The sequence below is a fragment of the Amia ocellicauda genome, chromosome 1 (assembly GCF_036373705.1).
Source record: "Amia ocellicauda isolate fAmiCal2 chromosome 1, fAmiCal2.hap1, whole genome shotgun sequence".
NCBI classification, from domain to species: domain Eukaryota; kingdom Metazoa; phylum Chordata; class Actinopteri; order Amiiformes; family Amiidae; genus Amia; species Amia ocellicauda.
The window spans coordinates 29,718,443-29,737,017 of record NC_089850.1 but is presented as its reverse complement, the minus strand read 5'-3'; the positions used below and the strand labels follow the sequence as shown (position 1 = coordinate 29,737,017).

The following is an 18,575-nucleotide window of genomic DNA, read 5'->3' as shown; positions in this document are numbered from 1 at the left end:
TTGCTGCAATACATGTCATTAGAATGAAGAACAGTGTTGAGGTGATGTTAGGATCTAAAAACTGTTAGCCAGAAGTGGCATAAGCCTTTCCAGACATTTGTTCTACAGTTCAAGGTGATGTTTCCTGGTTTCTTTCCTGCACACATTTGTTTGTTGATAAGAAAAAAGCTCCCATCCCCCAACTTTCCACTTACCAGTTTCAAAGCATTGTCTGCTCAGCAAATGCAACAAATAGTGATTCTGCAATTCTTGTTGATAACAGATGCTTTCCCTATTGTTTAAAATACAAAGAAAATTAATGTTTCCTGGTTTGGTTAGCTGAAAGCTCCAATACATATACATTTGTACTGCAAAATGTAACAAATTGTATTAAAACAGATGGCCGTGGGTCTTTATTTCTCAATAGTCTCTGCTCTTTAAGTCAACAGGCACTAAAATACTAATTAGCAGAAACAAACAAAAACAAACCTCCACTTCCAAGATCATTGTATTAGCAAGTCTTTAGCTTTTGGTGTTTGAAACTTTTTTATTACACATCTGGTCACTCTTACTGTGACAACCACGCAACAGCAAAGTTATCTATGAAGAAAGGTGAAAAGCTTTTGTAATGTGTCAGAGTAGAGCAACCTAAAGATACACAATGATTCACAACAACACATTTTAATGTCTCAGCCACCAACTGCTTGTGGTATCAAGTCTACCACACAGGCATTGATTTAACCTGCAGTGGAGAGGATTCCTGACACGGACGATCTTGAATGACTGAAGAATTCCATGTCTCTACAAAATATCAAAGAAATCACCTTTACACGAATCTACTACTAGAAAAACCCTAGTTATTGTGTCAGCTTTAAAGGTCTGGTGGGTATAATAAGCACCCAATGAAACAAAAAAGCTATTGATTCTCCCAGCTGAATTTAAGCTATTGTGTTATATAGACTGTAGCTGTAACAGATGTTGCTGAATAATTCAACTTGTTAACTCAGCCAAAACCATGAAGTGTTTCTCACAAACATACTGTCTACGCCCGTTTCTGAATCTGATATTCTATGAACTGTACACCGAACAGCAGAACCACTGTAGTTGAATATGGTGTGAATATTAGATGTCTAAGAGAACAACAACATATCAATGGATTTCAAGAGATTATTCATTAATGAGGACCATGAACCTATTCAGCTACATTGCAGGTACTTTGCTGATGTAAGCCAGTAGCAGGAGTCTCATAACCTTTATCCCACATTCATAACATAAATTGTTCAGTATTAACATAATCGTCTTCAGCTCCCACAATATGTGCTTTGTGTCAACAAATCTGAACCTTTAAGTTAGTGCTGTTTCTGCAAACAAACTTATTTAAATCACTATCTTACAGCATTGAGATGAAAAACATGAATAAAAAACGCTTGTATTTTTCCTGGCATTTGAAAGGCAGGATTATAAAAAAAAGTGCATCTGAAGTGTCTGATTATGGACAGTTGGACTTGTTGGCTAATTGATTTGATATTGCATTCCAGTGTTTTCTGTAAAGGTAAATGAGTTAGGAAGCTTTTAACCCTATTACAGAGAAACCCCTATGTATATGGGTTGAGTACTCTCTCTGCTTAATAACCATGTAAACTTATACTTCAGTAAACTGTTTAGGTAAAACTACAGCCATCAGCCCAATAACCAACATGAGAGCCTGTTTTAGTGTAAGACAAACAAAACGATTGCTGTAATGCTACGTTAACATTTGTTTTGCCAAATGAGAGAAAAAACACACACAAAGAACAGGAAGTGTCACATATATCTTGTAGGGTGCTTATCTAAGAGGCTTGTTTTGTACCATTATACCATTAAAAAAGGGGTGGTAAACTTAACATGACATTATCTTTTTTATGAATATGAGCAACTGATTGAGCATCTTTATTAAAGGGTTGCACAGGCATGTTTTTCAGACAAAGACAGATTTATGTAACAACTCTGGGAAACACCATGAAAAAAATTAAACAAGAAAAACATAGTTAGGACATTTAATAAACATGGCAAGATATTGATCATGTTCAAATTGTTTTTATAAGACATACCGAGATAGGGATCAAGGCACAAATACTCCACAGTCGATAACTTTACACTCTTGCTTTGGTCTCTCATTGTACGTGGGGACAGCTTCTAGTTTCTCCAGGACCTCTGTGCCCTCGATCACCTGGCTTAAAAAAGAAGAACAGGTGTAATGTTTTAGAGCTACTTCTGGCCTAATGTAATCATAAACATTTTAATAGTTTTTTGTAGGAAGTAAATACTATAATATACACACCCAAAAGCTACGTATTTTCTGTCCATCCAGGCAGCTGGCTGCAGTGTGATATAAAACTGGGATCCGTTGGTGTGTGGTCCTTTGTTGGCCATCCCAAGTATCCCTCTTTTATTGTGAGAGACTGCGAAGCTTTCATCTTTGAATACAGAGAACAGCAGACATATTTGATTCAGGCTAACCTAGAGATATTAATTTATGCAATACTTAAATTTGTTAAAGACTGTACTAAATGTAAAGTAAATCATGAAAAAGTAGTGTGGATTAGATACTAGGTTTTATAATTTAAATAGAAAACAATACATTACGTTTTATAAAATGAAATCGATTACATTTACATTTTGCATGAAAGCATGACGATCAAGCTAGTAACTAGAAAATTGTCTGTTGCCAGTTCTAGAAGAAGCAAAGTGATGGGAAAACTGTATGAAAAACATGTGGATTACAAAATACGACCATGTAACCCTGCTGATTGTTGTTCTTTCGCAATAAATGAAGGTAAAACTAAGGAGACGTTTCGTTGTTTTCTGAGGGGAGCTGGTTTTGGGTTATTTGCTTCAGCATTGACTAAATTGCCTGTCCATTATCAGAAGCATAGGTGGAAAAGGAAACATCCCATTGAAAACAATGTAAATAGCATGGCACCCTCTGTTGGTAAGAACTCAATATTGACAGATCTCTTTTACCTTCAAATGTCGGCCCGTAAATTGACTCTCCTCCATTTCCCTTCCCTCCTGGTGAAATATCTATAACAGATCAAGGTTGTACAGGTTACAAATCTTTCAGTAGGGGACAATATACTAAAGCAGAATTTGGTGGAAACATTCAATTCTTTCTAGCTAGTGGTGCAGTGGATAGCATTGCAGCCTCAGCTCCTGGGACCCAGGTTTGATTTCAGCTTGTGAGTTAGCATGGTCTCCCCATGTCCATGTGGGGTTTGTCTTTTGATTTGATCTAAGCCTAAATCTAATATAAATATAAGTCTTGAAATGAGAGCCATATTTATTTTAATTATTATTACATGGGTCAGTATTAATTAACAATATGTGCAAATATCAATGTTTAAAGTTACTTGTGAATGTATAATATTTAATCACTGTAATACTAATATAAAAAATATATAATAATTGTTAGAATGGAAAAACAAACAAATAAATAAACAAATCAAGTTAGAAAATCCCCAAAGACCTGATTTCTGTCAATACAGTACTGCAATACTGTATAGTCTAGTGTCTTCTATCCTCCTTAGGTTTAGTGGTTAATAAAACTTATCTTAAAACTGCTTAAGTCAGTTTTCTTAAATTGTATTAGAATATGCCAAAGATTTTCTAATAAGGAAGGATACACTTCATGGAGTTGAGACCTTTACAAGCCCACCTCCGCCCTGAATCCAGCCGTTTGAAACAATGCGATGAAATATGGACCCCTTGTAGCTCAAATGGAGATTCCCCAGAGATTCGCCCGCCTCCCCTGTACAGAGAGTCTGGAAATTCGTGCTCGTCTTTGGACAGAGATCTGTAAAAAGCTAAAGACGATAACTGTCAGCAGCTGTTGTAATTTTCCAAACCATGCATTTGTTTCTGTACAATTTGAATTCCCTTACCTCAAATAATAATCTCCCAGCTGTTTTCTCACCAATTGTTACATCCATGTATACAAATGTGTGCTGCAAATGAAGCCACACAAACCAAACAATTAGCCATCAAAACAGAAGTGCACCTTCAATGCTTTTATACTTGGGAAGGTACTACCTATATTGTTGGTGCTCTACATTTAAACTAATTGTAATTCTCATTCCAAAACACTAAATTCAGTCCCAAAATAAGAAGACACTTGCTTTGGTGCTCTGCAGGTGTTTGCAGTAGAAATCTTCAGCCAGAGCCAGGTACAGAGCCTGCGGTCTGAAGAAAGAAAACTTCCACTGGTTTTCAGCCCAGATCTTCAGATCCTTCTCATTCCCCAGAAGCTCTCCGTTCAGAAAACACATGACACTGGATGAGTACTGCCACACCTCTCCCTTCAGCTGCTGCTCGTTCATAAAAGCAGAGATTTAGCCTACATCATCATGATAACAACACATACAGTGTGTGGAGGTGCATTCCCTGTGTCTTAAGCGTGTACTGGCCATGCATCATCAGTGTATCCCTGATATTGTAGGGAAGTGAAAGGAAAACTCACCCTTTTCTGCCTGTTTAAATAGTGGTGCCAGGCGCACTCCAGCAGCGCGCACACCGCGGGCTCGGAGAACGATGCGGGAAACCTCTGCTTCAGGGCCTGTTCACAAGGGAGCCATTGCATTACTGAGCACAGTCCTTCAAGGATCTGACGTACGCCAAGTACATTATTATTTTACTGCTTTTTGAGAACTCATGCAGTTGCGAGATGCGTTACTCAGGTACATATGTTTTATTGAACTAAAAAAATACGTTTCAATACCCCCTTCATCCACGCACAGCGCACTTGCAGTGTGCCGGTGAATGTCGCTTTACTGGATTCTTCATTGTTAAACATGGCGCACCAGTTTCATAGAGCATCATTATATTCAGGTCGGTTACCTCTGCTGTGCATTTTGCGATGTGAAAGTTGGGCTTTTTCATGAGCCCGACGACCTCCAGCCGCAGCGCCGCGTCCATCTCTGTGTACACAAAGCGCGGCGGCTATGGCAACAGCGCGGCTTGGCCTGGCCGCCAGTCTCTCCTGATGCCGAAGCACCCAGTCAAACCCGCAATGAACAATGTCCTCTAAAAGTACACAACTACATATGAAAAACTTTCCAACAGTACTTAAAGAAATGAGGCACATTATTTATAGGCCGCTAACTCAAATATTACAAATGACACTTAGAACAGGGGATGTGCCCACTGACTGGAAGACAGCAAATGTCATCCAATCCACAAGAAAGGGGACAAAACTGAGCCAGGAAATTACAGGCCAATCAGTCTCACCTGCATCACGTGTAAAATGTTGGAAAAAATTATTAGACAGAAAATAGAGGAGCATCTTAATGAAAACCATATTCTTGGAGATAGTCAACATGGGTTTAGACGAGGCAGATCATGTCTTACTAATTTATTAGAATTTTTTGAACATGCAACTGCAGCTGTAGATCACGTGAAAGCATATGATATGATATACTTAGATTTACAATAAGCTTTTGATAAGGTTCCACACCAAAGACTGATCCTCAGATTGGAAGCTGTAGCATTCAGGGTATTGTAAGTAGATGGATTATGAACTGGTTGATGTATAGGAAACAGAGGGTGTCGATTAGAGGAGTCGCTTCTAACTGGAGTGAGGGTGTTAGTGGAGTTCCACAGGGATCAGTACTAGGGCCTGTGCTTTTGCTAATCTATATTAATGATCTGGACTCTGGTATAGTTAGCAAACTTGTCAAATTTGCAGATGATACTAAAATAGGTGGCTCAGCAGATACAATCTCGACAACACAGGCTATTCAAAGGGACTTAGATAATATTCAGTTGTGGGCCGACACCTGGCAGATGAAATTCAATGTGGACGAGTGCAAGGTATTACATGCAGGTAACAAAAATGTCCACTATAATTACACTATGGGAGGAATAGAACTAGATAAAGTAACGCATGAGAAAGACCTAGGAGTCTATGTGGACTAAAAAATGCAAACAGGATGTTAGGGTATATTGTCAAAAGTGTAGAATTGAGAACAAGGGCAGTAATGTTCAGACTGTACAATGCACTAGTTAGAGCTCATCTGGATACTGTGTACAGTTCTGGGCTCCACACTTCAAGAAAGATATCGCTGCTCTAGAGGCAGTTCAGAGGAGAGCAACCAGACTTATTCCAGGTCTGAAGGGAATGTCCTACTGAGAGACTGAGGAACTGAACCTTTTCACCCTGGAACAGAGGAGACTACGTGGGGACTTGATCCAAGTCTTCAAAATCATGAAAGGCATCGACCACATCAAACCAGAGGAGCTTTTCCAGATCAGCAGGGACACACGCACCCGGGGACACAAATGGAAATTGGGCTTCAAGGCATTCAAGACAGAAAACAGGAGACACTTCTTCACACAGAGTCATCACAATCTGGAACAAACTCCCCAGCGATGTGGAACATTTAAAAATAGACTGGATAGGATCCTTGGATCACTTAGTTATTAATGGACACCAAACGAGCACGATGGGTCGAATGGCCTCCTCTCGTTTGTAAACTTTGTTATGTTCTTAAGATCTAAAGATAGGTACACAATAACATTTTCTTTACACTGCAACACTACAACCATGACAACATCTCATCCAGTCCAATTCTAGGCAGGTACTGGACAGCACTTGGTGAACGGCAGTGTGGCTCTGAGCATGCAGCCTGCACTGAAAGACCCACCTAATGCTATGTAAGCGTATGCCATTTTCCCATTAGATATACATTTTATGATATTTTGATCAATACAAATACTACAGTTATGGTTTGGAAGAAAATGTTTTATGAAATAGGTTATCTGAGAAAAGAAATCCTCATTCTTTCATATTCTCCATGTGTAACTCAGTACTGTTGGCCTTTTTCAAAAAAGATTCAGGGAAGAGATATGTAGTAATGGAAGTTCATTATGATATTACAGTTCATAAAAACATTTTCAAGATCACTTCAATTAAAAGGAAAAGAAAAATCAGAGCTGCGAGTTTTTAATAGAAATCAGACATTGCTTACAAGACAATCCAGTACTAAAACTGCAGAATGATGAACTGACAAGTCCACTTTTGTAAGCAGTATCAAAGACACATCCCACCCCAGTTCAGTTCTGCGGGGCTAAGCTGGTGGTATAGAGATAGGACACAGTGCCAGCTTGGATCTGGAACGTCTGCCCTTGAATCTGGTGACTGGGGATCTGCTGAGTCGTCTGGCTGATGGAGATGGGCTGGGCAGTCTGGCCACTGATGTGTATGGCCTGGCCCTGCTGGTCTCTGCCCATCTGCAGCTGCTGAGGCTGAGGTGCCTGGGCGATGGGGAGCTGATGGGTGGACTCCTGCATCAGGTGGAGAGACTGGCCGGCCCGCTGGTTGATCTGTAGCTGCTGGGGCGGCCCGTGGTGGGCCTGCAGGTGCTCCATGGCCTCCTTCGTCAGGGTGATCACATGCATCTGCTCAGGCTGCCCTGTAGACACTTGACCCTCCATGACACTGATGGTCTGGATCTGCTCGGCCGTCTCTCCCTGAGTGACCAGGGCCAGGTTCTGCACGTGCTGAGAGGGCTGCGTCAGCAAGGTCAGCCCTGACGTTTGCTCTGGAGTCAGACTCTCCGAGGCCTGGGCGGTGATGATGCTTATGCCTTGCTCCTCTCCGGGCACGAAGTTAATGTTGTCCACCTCGCCGGTGACCACCAGCTGGATCTCCTGCTCCCCTGAGGTGGGGAGCTGGTACTGCTGGAGCTGCAGAATGCTGCGCACCTCCTCCACCCCTGCATTTCCCTCAACGGTCGCCACCTCTCGAGGGACCTCTGTGGGCCGCTCCTTGTTGTGCGTTTTGGTGTGAGCTTTGAGGTTGTCGAGTCGGGCAAAGGTCAGGCTGCAGAGGGAGCAGGTGAAAGGCTTCTTCCCAGTGTGAGAAGTAACATGGCGTCTCTTGGCGCTCGGGTCTGAGAAAGACTTGTTGCAGAGGCTACAAATGTATGGTTTCTCTCCTCTAAAGAATTAAATATAAAAAAGAGGAATACATAAGTCACAGTAGTGAACAGGACATTCTTGAGAATGGAGTGTAAAAAAAAGGAATGAAAACACTTTCAGCATCACATACCTCACATTTATTATTTCAAACCCTATTGAATACAGGCAAGAATTCACCTCAGTCCAAAAACTCCAATCATACAAAATTAAAAAGCTAAAGTAGAGGAGTTTGATCACTATATAGAAAACCGAGTTATATTATAGAGAATATAGAAATTAATGATCCATGACCCATGGACTTGTGGCTTCAGAGTTTGGTATGTACTGCAGTGAGAGAAGGATGTCACACTATAATAAAACTGAAGCTTTTTATTCAATAACACAGTGATTTATGCAGACTTTAACAGCTGCTCGAAGCCAAAGGGAATGAGGTATTAAATGAAGAGATTAAAAAACAGAACAGCATCAGCAATATCATAAAAGATAGCTAATGAATGCCTCCTAAACTACGTGATACAATAAAGATGAGAGGCTATGTAATTATTCAAAACACAACTGAGAAAACAGAAATTGATATGATTTTGTATTTCACATGCTTTATTAAAATGCCCCAAAAGAAAAAAAAATGAATAAAAGAAAAAGGTGCTCACACTCGCATTATATATATATATATATATATATATATATATATATATATATATATACTACAAAATCCACACACACGCATATTATATATATATATATATATATATATATATATATATATATATATATATATATATATATATATGTGTGTGCTTTTGTATTAACGCTTTTATTTAATTTTAATGTTTGCATTTTAATAAAGCATGTGGTGTAAAAAATCATATAATTTTCTGCACTACTCAGAAGTGTTTTGAATAATTACATTGCCTCATATACTTGTATAAGAAAGTTGAGGAGGCATTCATTAGCTATCTTTTATGATATTGGAAAAGAGAACCTGTAGATCAAAACAAGTGGAAACATCTTAACATTTTGGAGAGGCCTTCATCCAGCAGTGGATCGATATAGGCTGCTGCTGTGGATATATACAGTAAACACATTCACAGTGTATGTATAAAATATATATATTTTATATGAGAGAGAGAGAGAGAGAGGCACACTTTAGGCTCTTTTACCTGTGGATTCTGATATGGGTCTGCAGTGTGCTCTTAGCTGTGAAACACTTCCCACAGATCTCACATGTGAATGGTTTCTCACCTGATATGAAGACAAAAGCACAGCTCAGTGTCAAAGAGTTACAAACCGTACCTTAGAAACATTGCAAAATAATATCTTGTCAATGAATTAATAATAACAAACTGTTAATTCACCAAATTCCAATATAACTCATTGAATGCTTGTGGCAAAATACATATGTAACCATGATAATCATCATACATGACGACATACAAATCAAGCACTGAAAAACAATCAGTTTCATCTCTGAAGGCACAGTGAAGCGATTTGTACTTTGCACCAGTAATGTTCAATTAATTCCCCAGTAACCAGCTGATTACCTTGAGGACAGTATGAGAAACAGTGTTAAGTGTTGGAAACATTGGTTAACAAAGAATCAAACTTAGAGAGAAAAAAATGGTTACAGAATCGAACGTCTTTCTGAAACACAAATGAAAACATTGGCATCACCTGTATGTGTTCTCAGATGCTTCTTAAGCTGAGCAGCATCCATGAACCTTCGATGGCACTGTGCACACTCTGGTAAGGGCTTACCTGTATATAGGTAAAGAAATGCAATAAGCTTGTAAGACTTTTAAAAAGATGTATGTTCTGATCATACATTTCATATTATAACATTGATTACACATCTAACCTCATTGTATTTTTGGCTTTGTAGATTTTCATCTGATAAAAACCTTTTCATATAATACTTTAATGATGCAGTCTTCCTTGGACACTACCTGACTTTTTATTAATCGTTTACAGGTATTCTACAGTGCTGTGGCGGTTTTACCTGTGTGAACTCGGTAATGACTCTTCAGTTGCCTTCTCTGACTGAAAGTCTTCCCACACTGATCACAGCTGAAAGATTTCTGATCTGAAAAGCACAGATGGTCATATACAACAAAACCATTACACATAATACATTTCAGTATTATTCTGGGGTGAAATTTAGATTAATAAACAACCAGGGACAAAGCATAATACTTTTGGGGATTGTTGAATATTAACATTAATTTATTTATCAACAGACTGCTGATTAGTCCCAGGTCTAAAGAGAATGAAGTCTGACTGAAGTACCTTCTGTTAACAGACATAGTGTAATCCCAATAGCAGGTACTTTCTGCAGACTGCATTTCTATATTTTCAAGGAATGGTTAATTCTAATTCTAAACCATAACTATTTAACCCAGGTCTGTTGGTTTCCTTGGCTAATGACTTGCAGGTCCAAACTAAACATTGTCAGTATAAGAGGGAGTATCGTGCCTGTGTGCAGGTTCATGTGTTCGAGCAGCGAGTGCTTAGTGGACAAGGCCTTGGAGCACACGGTGCAGATGTAGGGCCTCTCTCCAGTGTGCATGCGCTGGTGCACCAGCAAGGTATGCTTCTGAGTAAACCCTTTTCCACACTCAAAGCATTTGTAAGGCTTTTCCCCTGCAGGAAAAGGATAACAAGAAACCGGTTGTATTCTATACAAGTATCCCCATATTTAATATTTGAAAGAAAGTAATTCTGCCCTTGACATGTTGTTTTTGATCAATGATTCATTTACTAAGTCACACCATGGGTTAACAAGCCTATTTCATACAGGACAGCTCTCTAAAACAATCCATACCTTTTTCACTATATCAATTGATTTAAATCTTGGTTTATGTGATCACTCAATACATATCAGAAACAGCTACATAATTCCTAACAATAAATAAATAATTTAGCAAGCAGTCTGGTCAAACATTGTACAGTTCTCTCTTAGCTGTCGTATTTTCATTAAATAGACCTATTATTCCTGTACAGGGCAATTTTCATTTTAGTTTTCAGTATCAGACTACCTTACTTCTGTGTGGCTGTAGCATCTTAATGCTTACAGACAGTAGAAAATAATTTCATTAGAAATAACCAATTAAGACACAGAATATTTGTAACAGCTGGTACAATTTTGAAGTACTTGAGAGAAAAATAATACGTCTTTGCTCTAAAGCTCACCAGTATGTGTTCTTTGGTGGATTGTTAAAAACAAATGGTTTTTGAAGACTTTCCCACAATCCTCACAGCGGGCCTCAGTTTTGGGATATTTCCTCTTCCTCCCTCTTTTCCCAGGCTCTCCCTGCTCAGCAACATCTTCTCCCAGCCGAAAGCCAATCAATTTCACCGGGGGCTTTATCCTGCGCTTGCTGTAGCGGCTACGGGGACACAGCTTCCCCTCCAATTTGGGGTCATAGTCCACATCTTTGTCATTGGAAGGATCCATGTGGGCATCAGAATCTGCTACGTCTTCACTCTCTCTGTTCTCTTCTATAGGTTCTTCTATAACCGGTTGCACTGTTGCCTCCTGAACACAAGTCACTAGATTATTGATCCCTGGGGCTTCTTTTATTTTACTTGAACCAGGAGCTGCAGCATTTGATGCCCCTGTCAAAACCTCATCCTTCCTTGGCCGACCTCTTTTGCGTTTGGGTTTAACAGCCTCCTCATTATTTTCTCCTCTCTGGTGTGAATCCGATTTCCCATCCTGACTGGGCCTGTGCATACTCTGAAACTCGGTGTAAGCCTTCACAAGGTCAACGACTTTCAGGTAGTGGGCCATCGCCAGGAGCTGCTCTGCGGTGCTCCTCTCCACAGACACATGCCCAGTGTAGATAAACTCCAGCACTGCTCTGAAAGTGTCTGCAGCCATCCCATCCAGCATGTAGATAGACTGGCACACTTGTCCCTCACCAGTAAACATCACAGAGAAATACTCACTGCTGGCAGCCAGCAAGGCCTTGTGGGCCTTAAACTGGGCATCTTCAACAATCAGAGTGATGTCACACAACAAATCCTTTTTCCTAAGTTCCTCAAATTTGCTTAAAATTGTGTCCTTGTGGGCACTGGAATAAAGGGCGAAATGAGAGGTTGTTGGGGTTTGTGGAGATTGTGCCATCCTGTAATGCAGAAATGGTTGATTCCTTATTTTCCAACAAGTACAAGATATACAATTTAAAGGGCTGAAGAACATGGGACAATCATCCTAGACTAACCCATCTTACCAGCTGTACTGAAGATAACGTACACTTAGGCTATACTGAGAAGCACAGCGCTTATTTCTACCGGATTGCAAATGGCAGAAGCGGCAGACGTTTTAGCATCACAATTAAACATTTCTGAAATGCGTTATCCAGATCTTACACATCAAAACACCATTAACTGCAACATATCAGACTCCCAATCCTGCATTAGCGTGGTACAATATTATTCTCCGAGGATCTTAGCCATTACTGTAAGGTTACTTGTAAACATGACATTTTTATTGTCCCTCTTGCACTTTTTACAGCACTCAGTAAGATAGCCTTTGTAACTTATATAGCCTACTGGGATATTGTCAGTGTATATTTATTTGGTTATAGTACATATCACTACCCTTTTCTGACATGTTATTCCGTGGCATGTTTGAACCCAAGTCAAAAACAACGCAAAGCACATTTTACAAAAGTTAACTACGGTTCTGTTATGTAGAGTATTTGCGTTAAAACATTAATTATAAGCGGTCCAGCCAGCACTGCCACTAGCAAACCACCACATGAACCCAGCCAGCAGACCTGCCTCCGGCACTCAAGGCTGCTGCTGCTGCGCTGGTTCAAACCGAGCGCCATGCCAATCTTGTCTGGCAACATGTAGTTGTCGTCCATTTTTTTTTATTATTGCTTTAAACGGTTTCGTAATAACCTATTGAATTTCAAATTCCACATTTTTGATCACTTTCTCAAATCATCCAAGCTCTGTAAAGTCACAATCCTTAAAACAGTCATGTCAAACAAAAATATATAAAGCTGCCAGGACCTTACCTTCAGTAAAAAAGGAAATAATACACTGGAAACATCGCGAGACTTCTGAGAGGGAGGCGACGCATGACGTCACACGTGTTTGTTGTCTTCTGCGCAGGGCTGGCAGTCGGGCTTGTACAGCTGCGTAGTGTCTGTGATTTAGCTTTGCCAGTTGTTGATGTGTTTTGGGATTTACAAATATTCTAATTAAAATGCATGATTCTGATTGGACAACATATAGGCTACATCAGTTGCTTTAATTTCAGTAAATCTGCAGTGTGCATTGCTGATTGCAAATTTTAATATTGTATTATTTGTAAGTACTGTGTATATAATACACTAGTTTGATTAATTGCATTCATTACATTTATTGAGCTCCCCCTCCTCTTTTATTCACAAAATTGAGTTGAATTATATCCCCTTTGAGTTTTTGATGATAAGTGTTGTGGGAATGGGGGGTCATTTTGGAGTGTTTTTGTTACAACATTGCCAGGGGGATATTTTCCTTTCAAATATAAGTTTAATGCATCAGGAATCAGCCTGTGAATAGAAATAAATAATCAGATCCAGTTTAAAACTTTATGCTTGAAACCTTGATATTCATAGACATGACAACTAAATATCCCAGATGTGCCCAGATGGTTTGCTTGATGTGGTCAAATGTAGTAACACATGTGAAAGGGCTGATATAGGGGTAGGCCTACATCAGATTTGACCACGCTGGTCGTGGAAAAGTGCTTTTTGAGCTGCGCTTGTTACACGTACCAATTGACTGGATATGTGTTTTTAATATTGTTATAAACAAAAATATTCCTCTTAGGGTCTTTAGGTTGTTTTGTTCAAGTTGCCTCCGCTGGGCGGCCACTGAGGACATCAGCAGACACTGGAGCGGTTCTGTGCGCACTGACCACTGCACACTTCCGCTGCTCATTTACTTCCAGTCTCTCCACATCAGTGATAGATATTGGAAATAGTGAAATTGTTTACTAGCACTGTTAGGTTTAAGACAGATGTTCGATTTTACAACCCCAGTTCCGAAAAAGTTGGGACAGTATGGAAAATGCAAAAAAACAAACAAAAAGTGTCATTTGACAGTTCAATTCACCCTGTAATATATATTGAAAACACATTATTAACACATTATTTGATGTTTTACTTTGTGAATTTAATTTATTTTTGAAAATATACACTCATTTCAAATCTGATGACTGCAACACACTCCAAAAAGGTTGGGACAGTCGACTGCTTACCACTGTGTAACATCACCTTTTCTTTTAATAACACTTATTAAGCGTTTGGGCACTGAAAACACCAGTTGGTTAAGTTTAGCAAGTGGAATTTTCCCCCTTTCATCCATGATGCATTTCTTCAGCTGCGCAACTGTACATGACCTTCATTGCCTTATTTTGCGCTTCATAATGCACCACACATTCTCAATCGGAGACAGGTCAGGACTGCAGGCAGGCCACGCTAGCACCCGCACTCTCTGCTTACGCAACCGTGCGCTTGTAATCCAGGCAGAATGTGGTTTGGCGTTGTCCTGCTGGAAAATGCAGGGACGTCCCTGGAAAAGACGATGTCTGGGTGGCAGCATATGTTGCTCCAACATGTGTACAAATCTTTCTGCATTAATGGTGCCCTCACAGATGTGAAAGTTACCCATGCCATGGGCACTGACACACCCCCATACCATGACAGATGCTGGCTTTTGGACCTGACGCTGATCACATTACATTACATTACATTAATCGTCACTTAGCTGACACCCTTATCCAGGGCGACTTACATTTGTACCCATTTATACAACTGGGTACTTTACTGGAGGAATCTAAATGAACTACTAAGCTTGGATGATCCTTTTCCTCGTTGGCCCAGAGAACTCGACAGCTGTTTTGTCCTAAAACTGTTTGAAATGTTGACTCGTCGGACCACAAAACACGATTCCAGTGCTACTGTCCATCTTAGATGAGACCGAGCCCAGAGAAGTCGGTGGTGCTTCTGGACAGTGTTCATGTATGGCTTCTGCTTTGCATAGTAAAGCCTTAACTTGCATCTCTGGATGCAGCGGCAAATGGTGTTGACTGACAAAGGTTTACCAAAGTATTCCCGAGCCCATGTCAGGATATCCATTACAGACTCATGCCGGTTTTTAAGACCGTGACGTCTGAGGGATCGGAGATCACGTGCATTCAGAAGTGGTTTTCATCCTTGCCCTTTACGCACCGAGATTTGACCGGATTCCTTGAATCTTTAGTCATATTGTGCACTGTAGAAGGTGAAATGCCCAAAATCCTACTGATTTGTTTTTGGGGAATGTTGTTCTCAAAGTGTTGGATTATTCGCTGACGCATCTGTTGCCAGGTTGGTGAGCCTCACCCATGCTTGCTGTTGAAGGACCAGGCCATTTTTGGAGGCTCCTTATATACTATGATTGCACGATTGCCTCACCTGTTTCACATCACCTTCTTATTTCAACTTGTCACATCGCTATTAGTCCTAAATTGCCCCAGTCCCAACTTTTTGGGAACGTGTTGCATGCATCAATTTCAAAATAAACATTTACCTTCAAAAAACTATGCAGTTGATTAGGTAAAACATCAAATACCTTGTCTTTATACGTTTTTTGTTTAAATACAAGTCAAAGTACATTTATAAATCACTCCTCTTTGTTTTTATTAGCATTTTCCATACTGTCCCAACTTTTTCGAAATTGGGGTTGTAATAGATAATGTATTTATATTATTAATCTTTCAAATGACCCTAATTCCAGAATATTACATTATCTACCACGGGAGGGCAGTAGTAAGGCTGAACACGCCTGTGGCCGCTTTGTGAGTCTTCCTGTACATCAACGCCGTGGTCAGCTTTCATACTTTCCCTTCCGACAGAGAAGGACGGATCATTTTCATCAAGCAACAATAAACAACTAGAAATTGTTTAACTTGGATAGATAGGTTGGCATATGTGGCATGTTTACCTGCTGTTTTGCCAATGAAAATCACATTTGGCCAGGCTAAATACAATTGAACCTGGTAGAGAAAATGCCCCTGGTCAAGTTGCGTGTTAACAGGGTTTGAGTTTGTGTGTAGTTTGAGCACGATTATAATTATAAAGGTTCTACTTTGATGTCCGCTTTATTCTTATGCTGACCTGCTTGCTTTCATTTTGCACTGGTTATTCTATGTATGTTTGCGTTATAATTGCGTTATGATAATGTGGCAGCTGGTCTGTGTGTCCCTGCTGATCTGGAAAAGCTCCTCTGGTTTGATGTGGTCGATGCCCTTCATGATTTTGAAGACTTGGATCAAGTCCCCACGTAGTCTCCTCTGTTCCAGGGTGAAAAGGTTCAGTCCCTCAGTCTCTCAGTAGGACATTCCCTTCAGACCTGGAATAAGTCTGGTTGCTCTCCTCTGAACTGCCTCTAGACCAGCAATATCTTTCTTGAAATGTCGAGCCCAGAACTGTCCACAGTATCCAGATGAGCTCTAACTAGTGCATTGTACAGTCTTAACATCACTGCCCTTGTTCTCAATTCTACACTTTTGACAATATACCCTAACACTCTGTTTGCCTTTTTTATTGCTTCCCCATATTGTTTGGATGGAGAAAGGGAGGAGAAATAGATATTGTGTGCATTTGTATTATATTGTATGTACTGACTGTGCCTGGGATAGTTCCCAATGATAAATAAAGGAATTAAACTGTACCTCTCCTAGACTTCAATTGAACTCTGTTTGTGGGGAGATTTACACCGATCAGCCATAACATTATGACCACTGACAGGTGAAGTGAATAACACTGATAATCTCGTTATCATGGCACCTGTCAGTGGGTGTCAGAAAACACAGTGCATCGCAGTTTGTTGCGTATGGGGCTGCGTAGCCGCAGACCAGTCAGGGTGCCCATGTTGATCCCTGTCCACTGCCAAAAACGCCTACAATGGGCACGTGAGCATCAGAACTGGACCACGGAGCAATGGAAGAAGGTGGCCTGGTCTGATGAATCACGAGTTCAAGGTGTTGACTTGGCCTCCAAATTCCCCAGATCTCAATCCAATCGAGCGTCTGTGGGATGTGCTGGACAAACAAGTCCGATCCATGGAGGCCCCACCTTGCAACTTACAGGACTAAAGGATCTGCTGCTAACGTCTTGGTGCCAGATACCACAGCACACCTTCAGAGGTCTAGTGGAGTCCATGCCTCGACAGGTCAGGGCTGTTTTGGTGACAAAAGGGGGACCAACACAATATTAGGCAGGTGGTCATAATGTTATGGCTGATCGGTGTATATATGACTTGGAAAGCAGGACCCCCCTCTCCTACTGATGTAAAGGGGTGGTGTAATTATCTATATCCACTAGGTGGCACCACACTATATGAGGGGTTATGTTGAACTCCTCACGCCCAATATTTCATATCCACTTTTTGCAAGTGTCTTCCATGGTAAGGAAAGTATGAAAGCTCAACAGGGAGTTGAATTAAGCTGGTCAGACACCAGTGCTGGGGGGCCGCAGTGTCTGTTGGTTTTTGTTCCAACAGGAACTCCTAATTACTTAATAAATGTCATTATTTACTCAGGAAGCCTTATCTAAAACTATTATATTGTATTTTTATAGCCAATACCTGACAATGTTGTAAGTCGCTCTGGATTAGGACGTCTGCCAAGAAATAAAAATAATTATGTGTTGACTCAAAACACTGAACCCACAGAACATTCCAGAGTCTGGAGAGAAGGATTCAATTAATCCAGTTAATTGATTAATTAGGCCAATTAAGCAGCAGAGAGCTGGGCTGGAACAAAACTCAGCAGACACTGCGCCCCTCCAGGGCTGTGACACCCCTGAACTAAAGGAAGGCTCACAAACCGGACACAGGCGTGTTCAGCCTTACTACTGCCCTCCCGTGGTAGATAATGGAATTAGGGTCATTTGAAAGATAAATAATATAAATACGTTATCTATTAAAATCGAACATCTGTCTTAAACCTAACAGTGCTAGTAAACAATTTCACTATTTCCAATATCTATCACTGATGTGGAGAGACTGGAAGTAAATGAGCAGCGGAAGTGTGCAGTGGTCAGTGCGCACAGAACCGCTCCAGTGTCTGCTGATGTCCTCAGTGGCCGCCCAGCGGAAGGCGACTTGAACAAAACAACCTAAAGACCCTACGAAGAATATTTTTGTTTATAACAATATTAAAAACACATATCCAGTCAATTGGTACGTGTAACAAGCGCAGCTCAAAAAGCACTTTTCCACGACCAGCGTGGTCAAATCTGATGTAGGCCTACCCCTATATCAGCCCTTTCACATGTGTTACTACATTTGACCACATCAAGCAAACCATCTGGGCACATCTGGGATATTTAGTTGTCATGTCTATGAATATCAAGGTTTCAAGCATAAAGTTTTAAACTGGATCTGATTATTTATTTCTATTCACAGGCTGATTCCTGATGCATTAAACTTATATTTGAAAGGAAAAAATCCCCCTGGCAATGTTGTAACAAAAACACTCCAAAATGACCCCCCATTCCCACAACACTTATCATCAAAAACTCAAAGGGGATATAATTCAACTCAATTTTGTGAATAAAAGAGGAGGGGGAGCTCAATAAGTGTGACAAGGCTGGCATTAGTGA

At 40.4% G+C, this 18,575-nt stretch overlaps 2 protein-coding genes across 3 annotated transcripts; both read right to left on the bottom strand.

Moving 5' to 3' along the window:
• Positions 1-1,885: 1,885 nt before the first annotated feature.
• Positions 1,886-5,029, bottom strand: ppil6 (peptidylprolyl isomerase (cyclophilin)-like 6). Of its 2 annotated transcripts, none has more exons than XM_066701262.1 (8): positions 4,852-5,029; positions 4,475-4,570; positions 4,134-4,322; positions 3,900-3,962; positions 3,674-3,821; positions 2,983-3,042; positions 2,300-2,435; positions 1,886-2,188 (listed from the first exon to the last, which is right to left on the bottom strand). In XM_066701262.1, the coding sequence occupies exons 1-8, from the start codon at positions 4,927-4,929 to the stop codon at positions 2,185-2,187; spliced, it is 774 nt and encodes a 257-aa protein (XP_066557359.1). In that variant the 5' UTR covers positions 4,930-5,029; the 3' UTR covers positions 1,886-2,184. The 2 variants fall into 2 exon arrangements, with proteins under 2 accessions (XP_066557359.1, XP_066557350.1); XM_066701253.1 differs by having other exon boundaries at positions 1,886-2,192; positions 4,852-5,023.
• A 1,830-nt stretch (positions 5,030-6,859) lies between these two features.
• Positions 6,860-13,053, bottom strand: zbtb24 (zinc finger and BTB domain containing 24). Its single transcript, XM_066701241.1, has 7 exons — positions 12,957-13,053; positions 11,119-12,056; positions 10,402-10,569; positions 9,929-10,012; positions 9,604-9,687; positions 9,093-9,174; positions 6,860-7,951 (listed from the first exon to the last, which is right to left on the bottom strand). The coding sequence occupies exons 2-7, from the start codon at positions 12,053-12,055 to the stop codon at positions 7,066-7,068; spliced, it is 2,241 nt and encodes a 746-aa protein (XP_066557338.1). The 5' UTR covers position 12,056; positions 12,957-13,053; the 3' UTR covers positions 6,860-7,065.
• Positions 13,054-18,575: the final 5,522 nt, after the last annotated feature.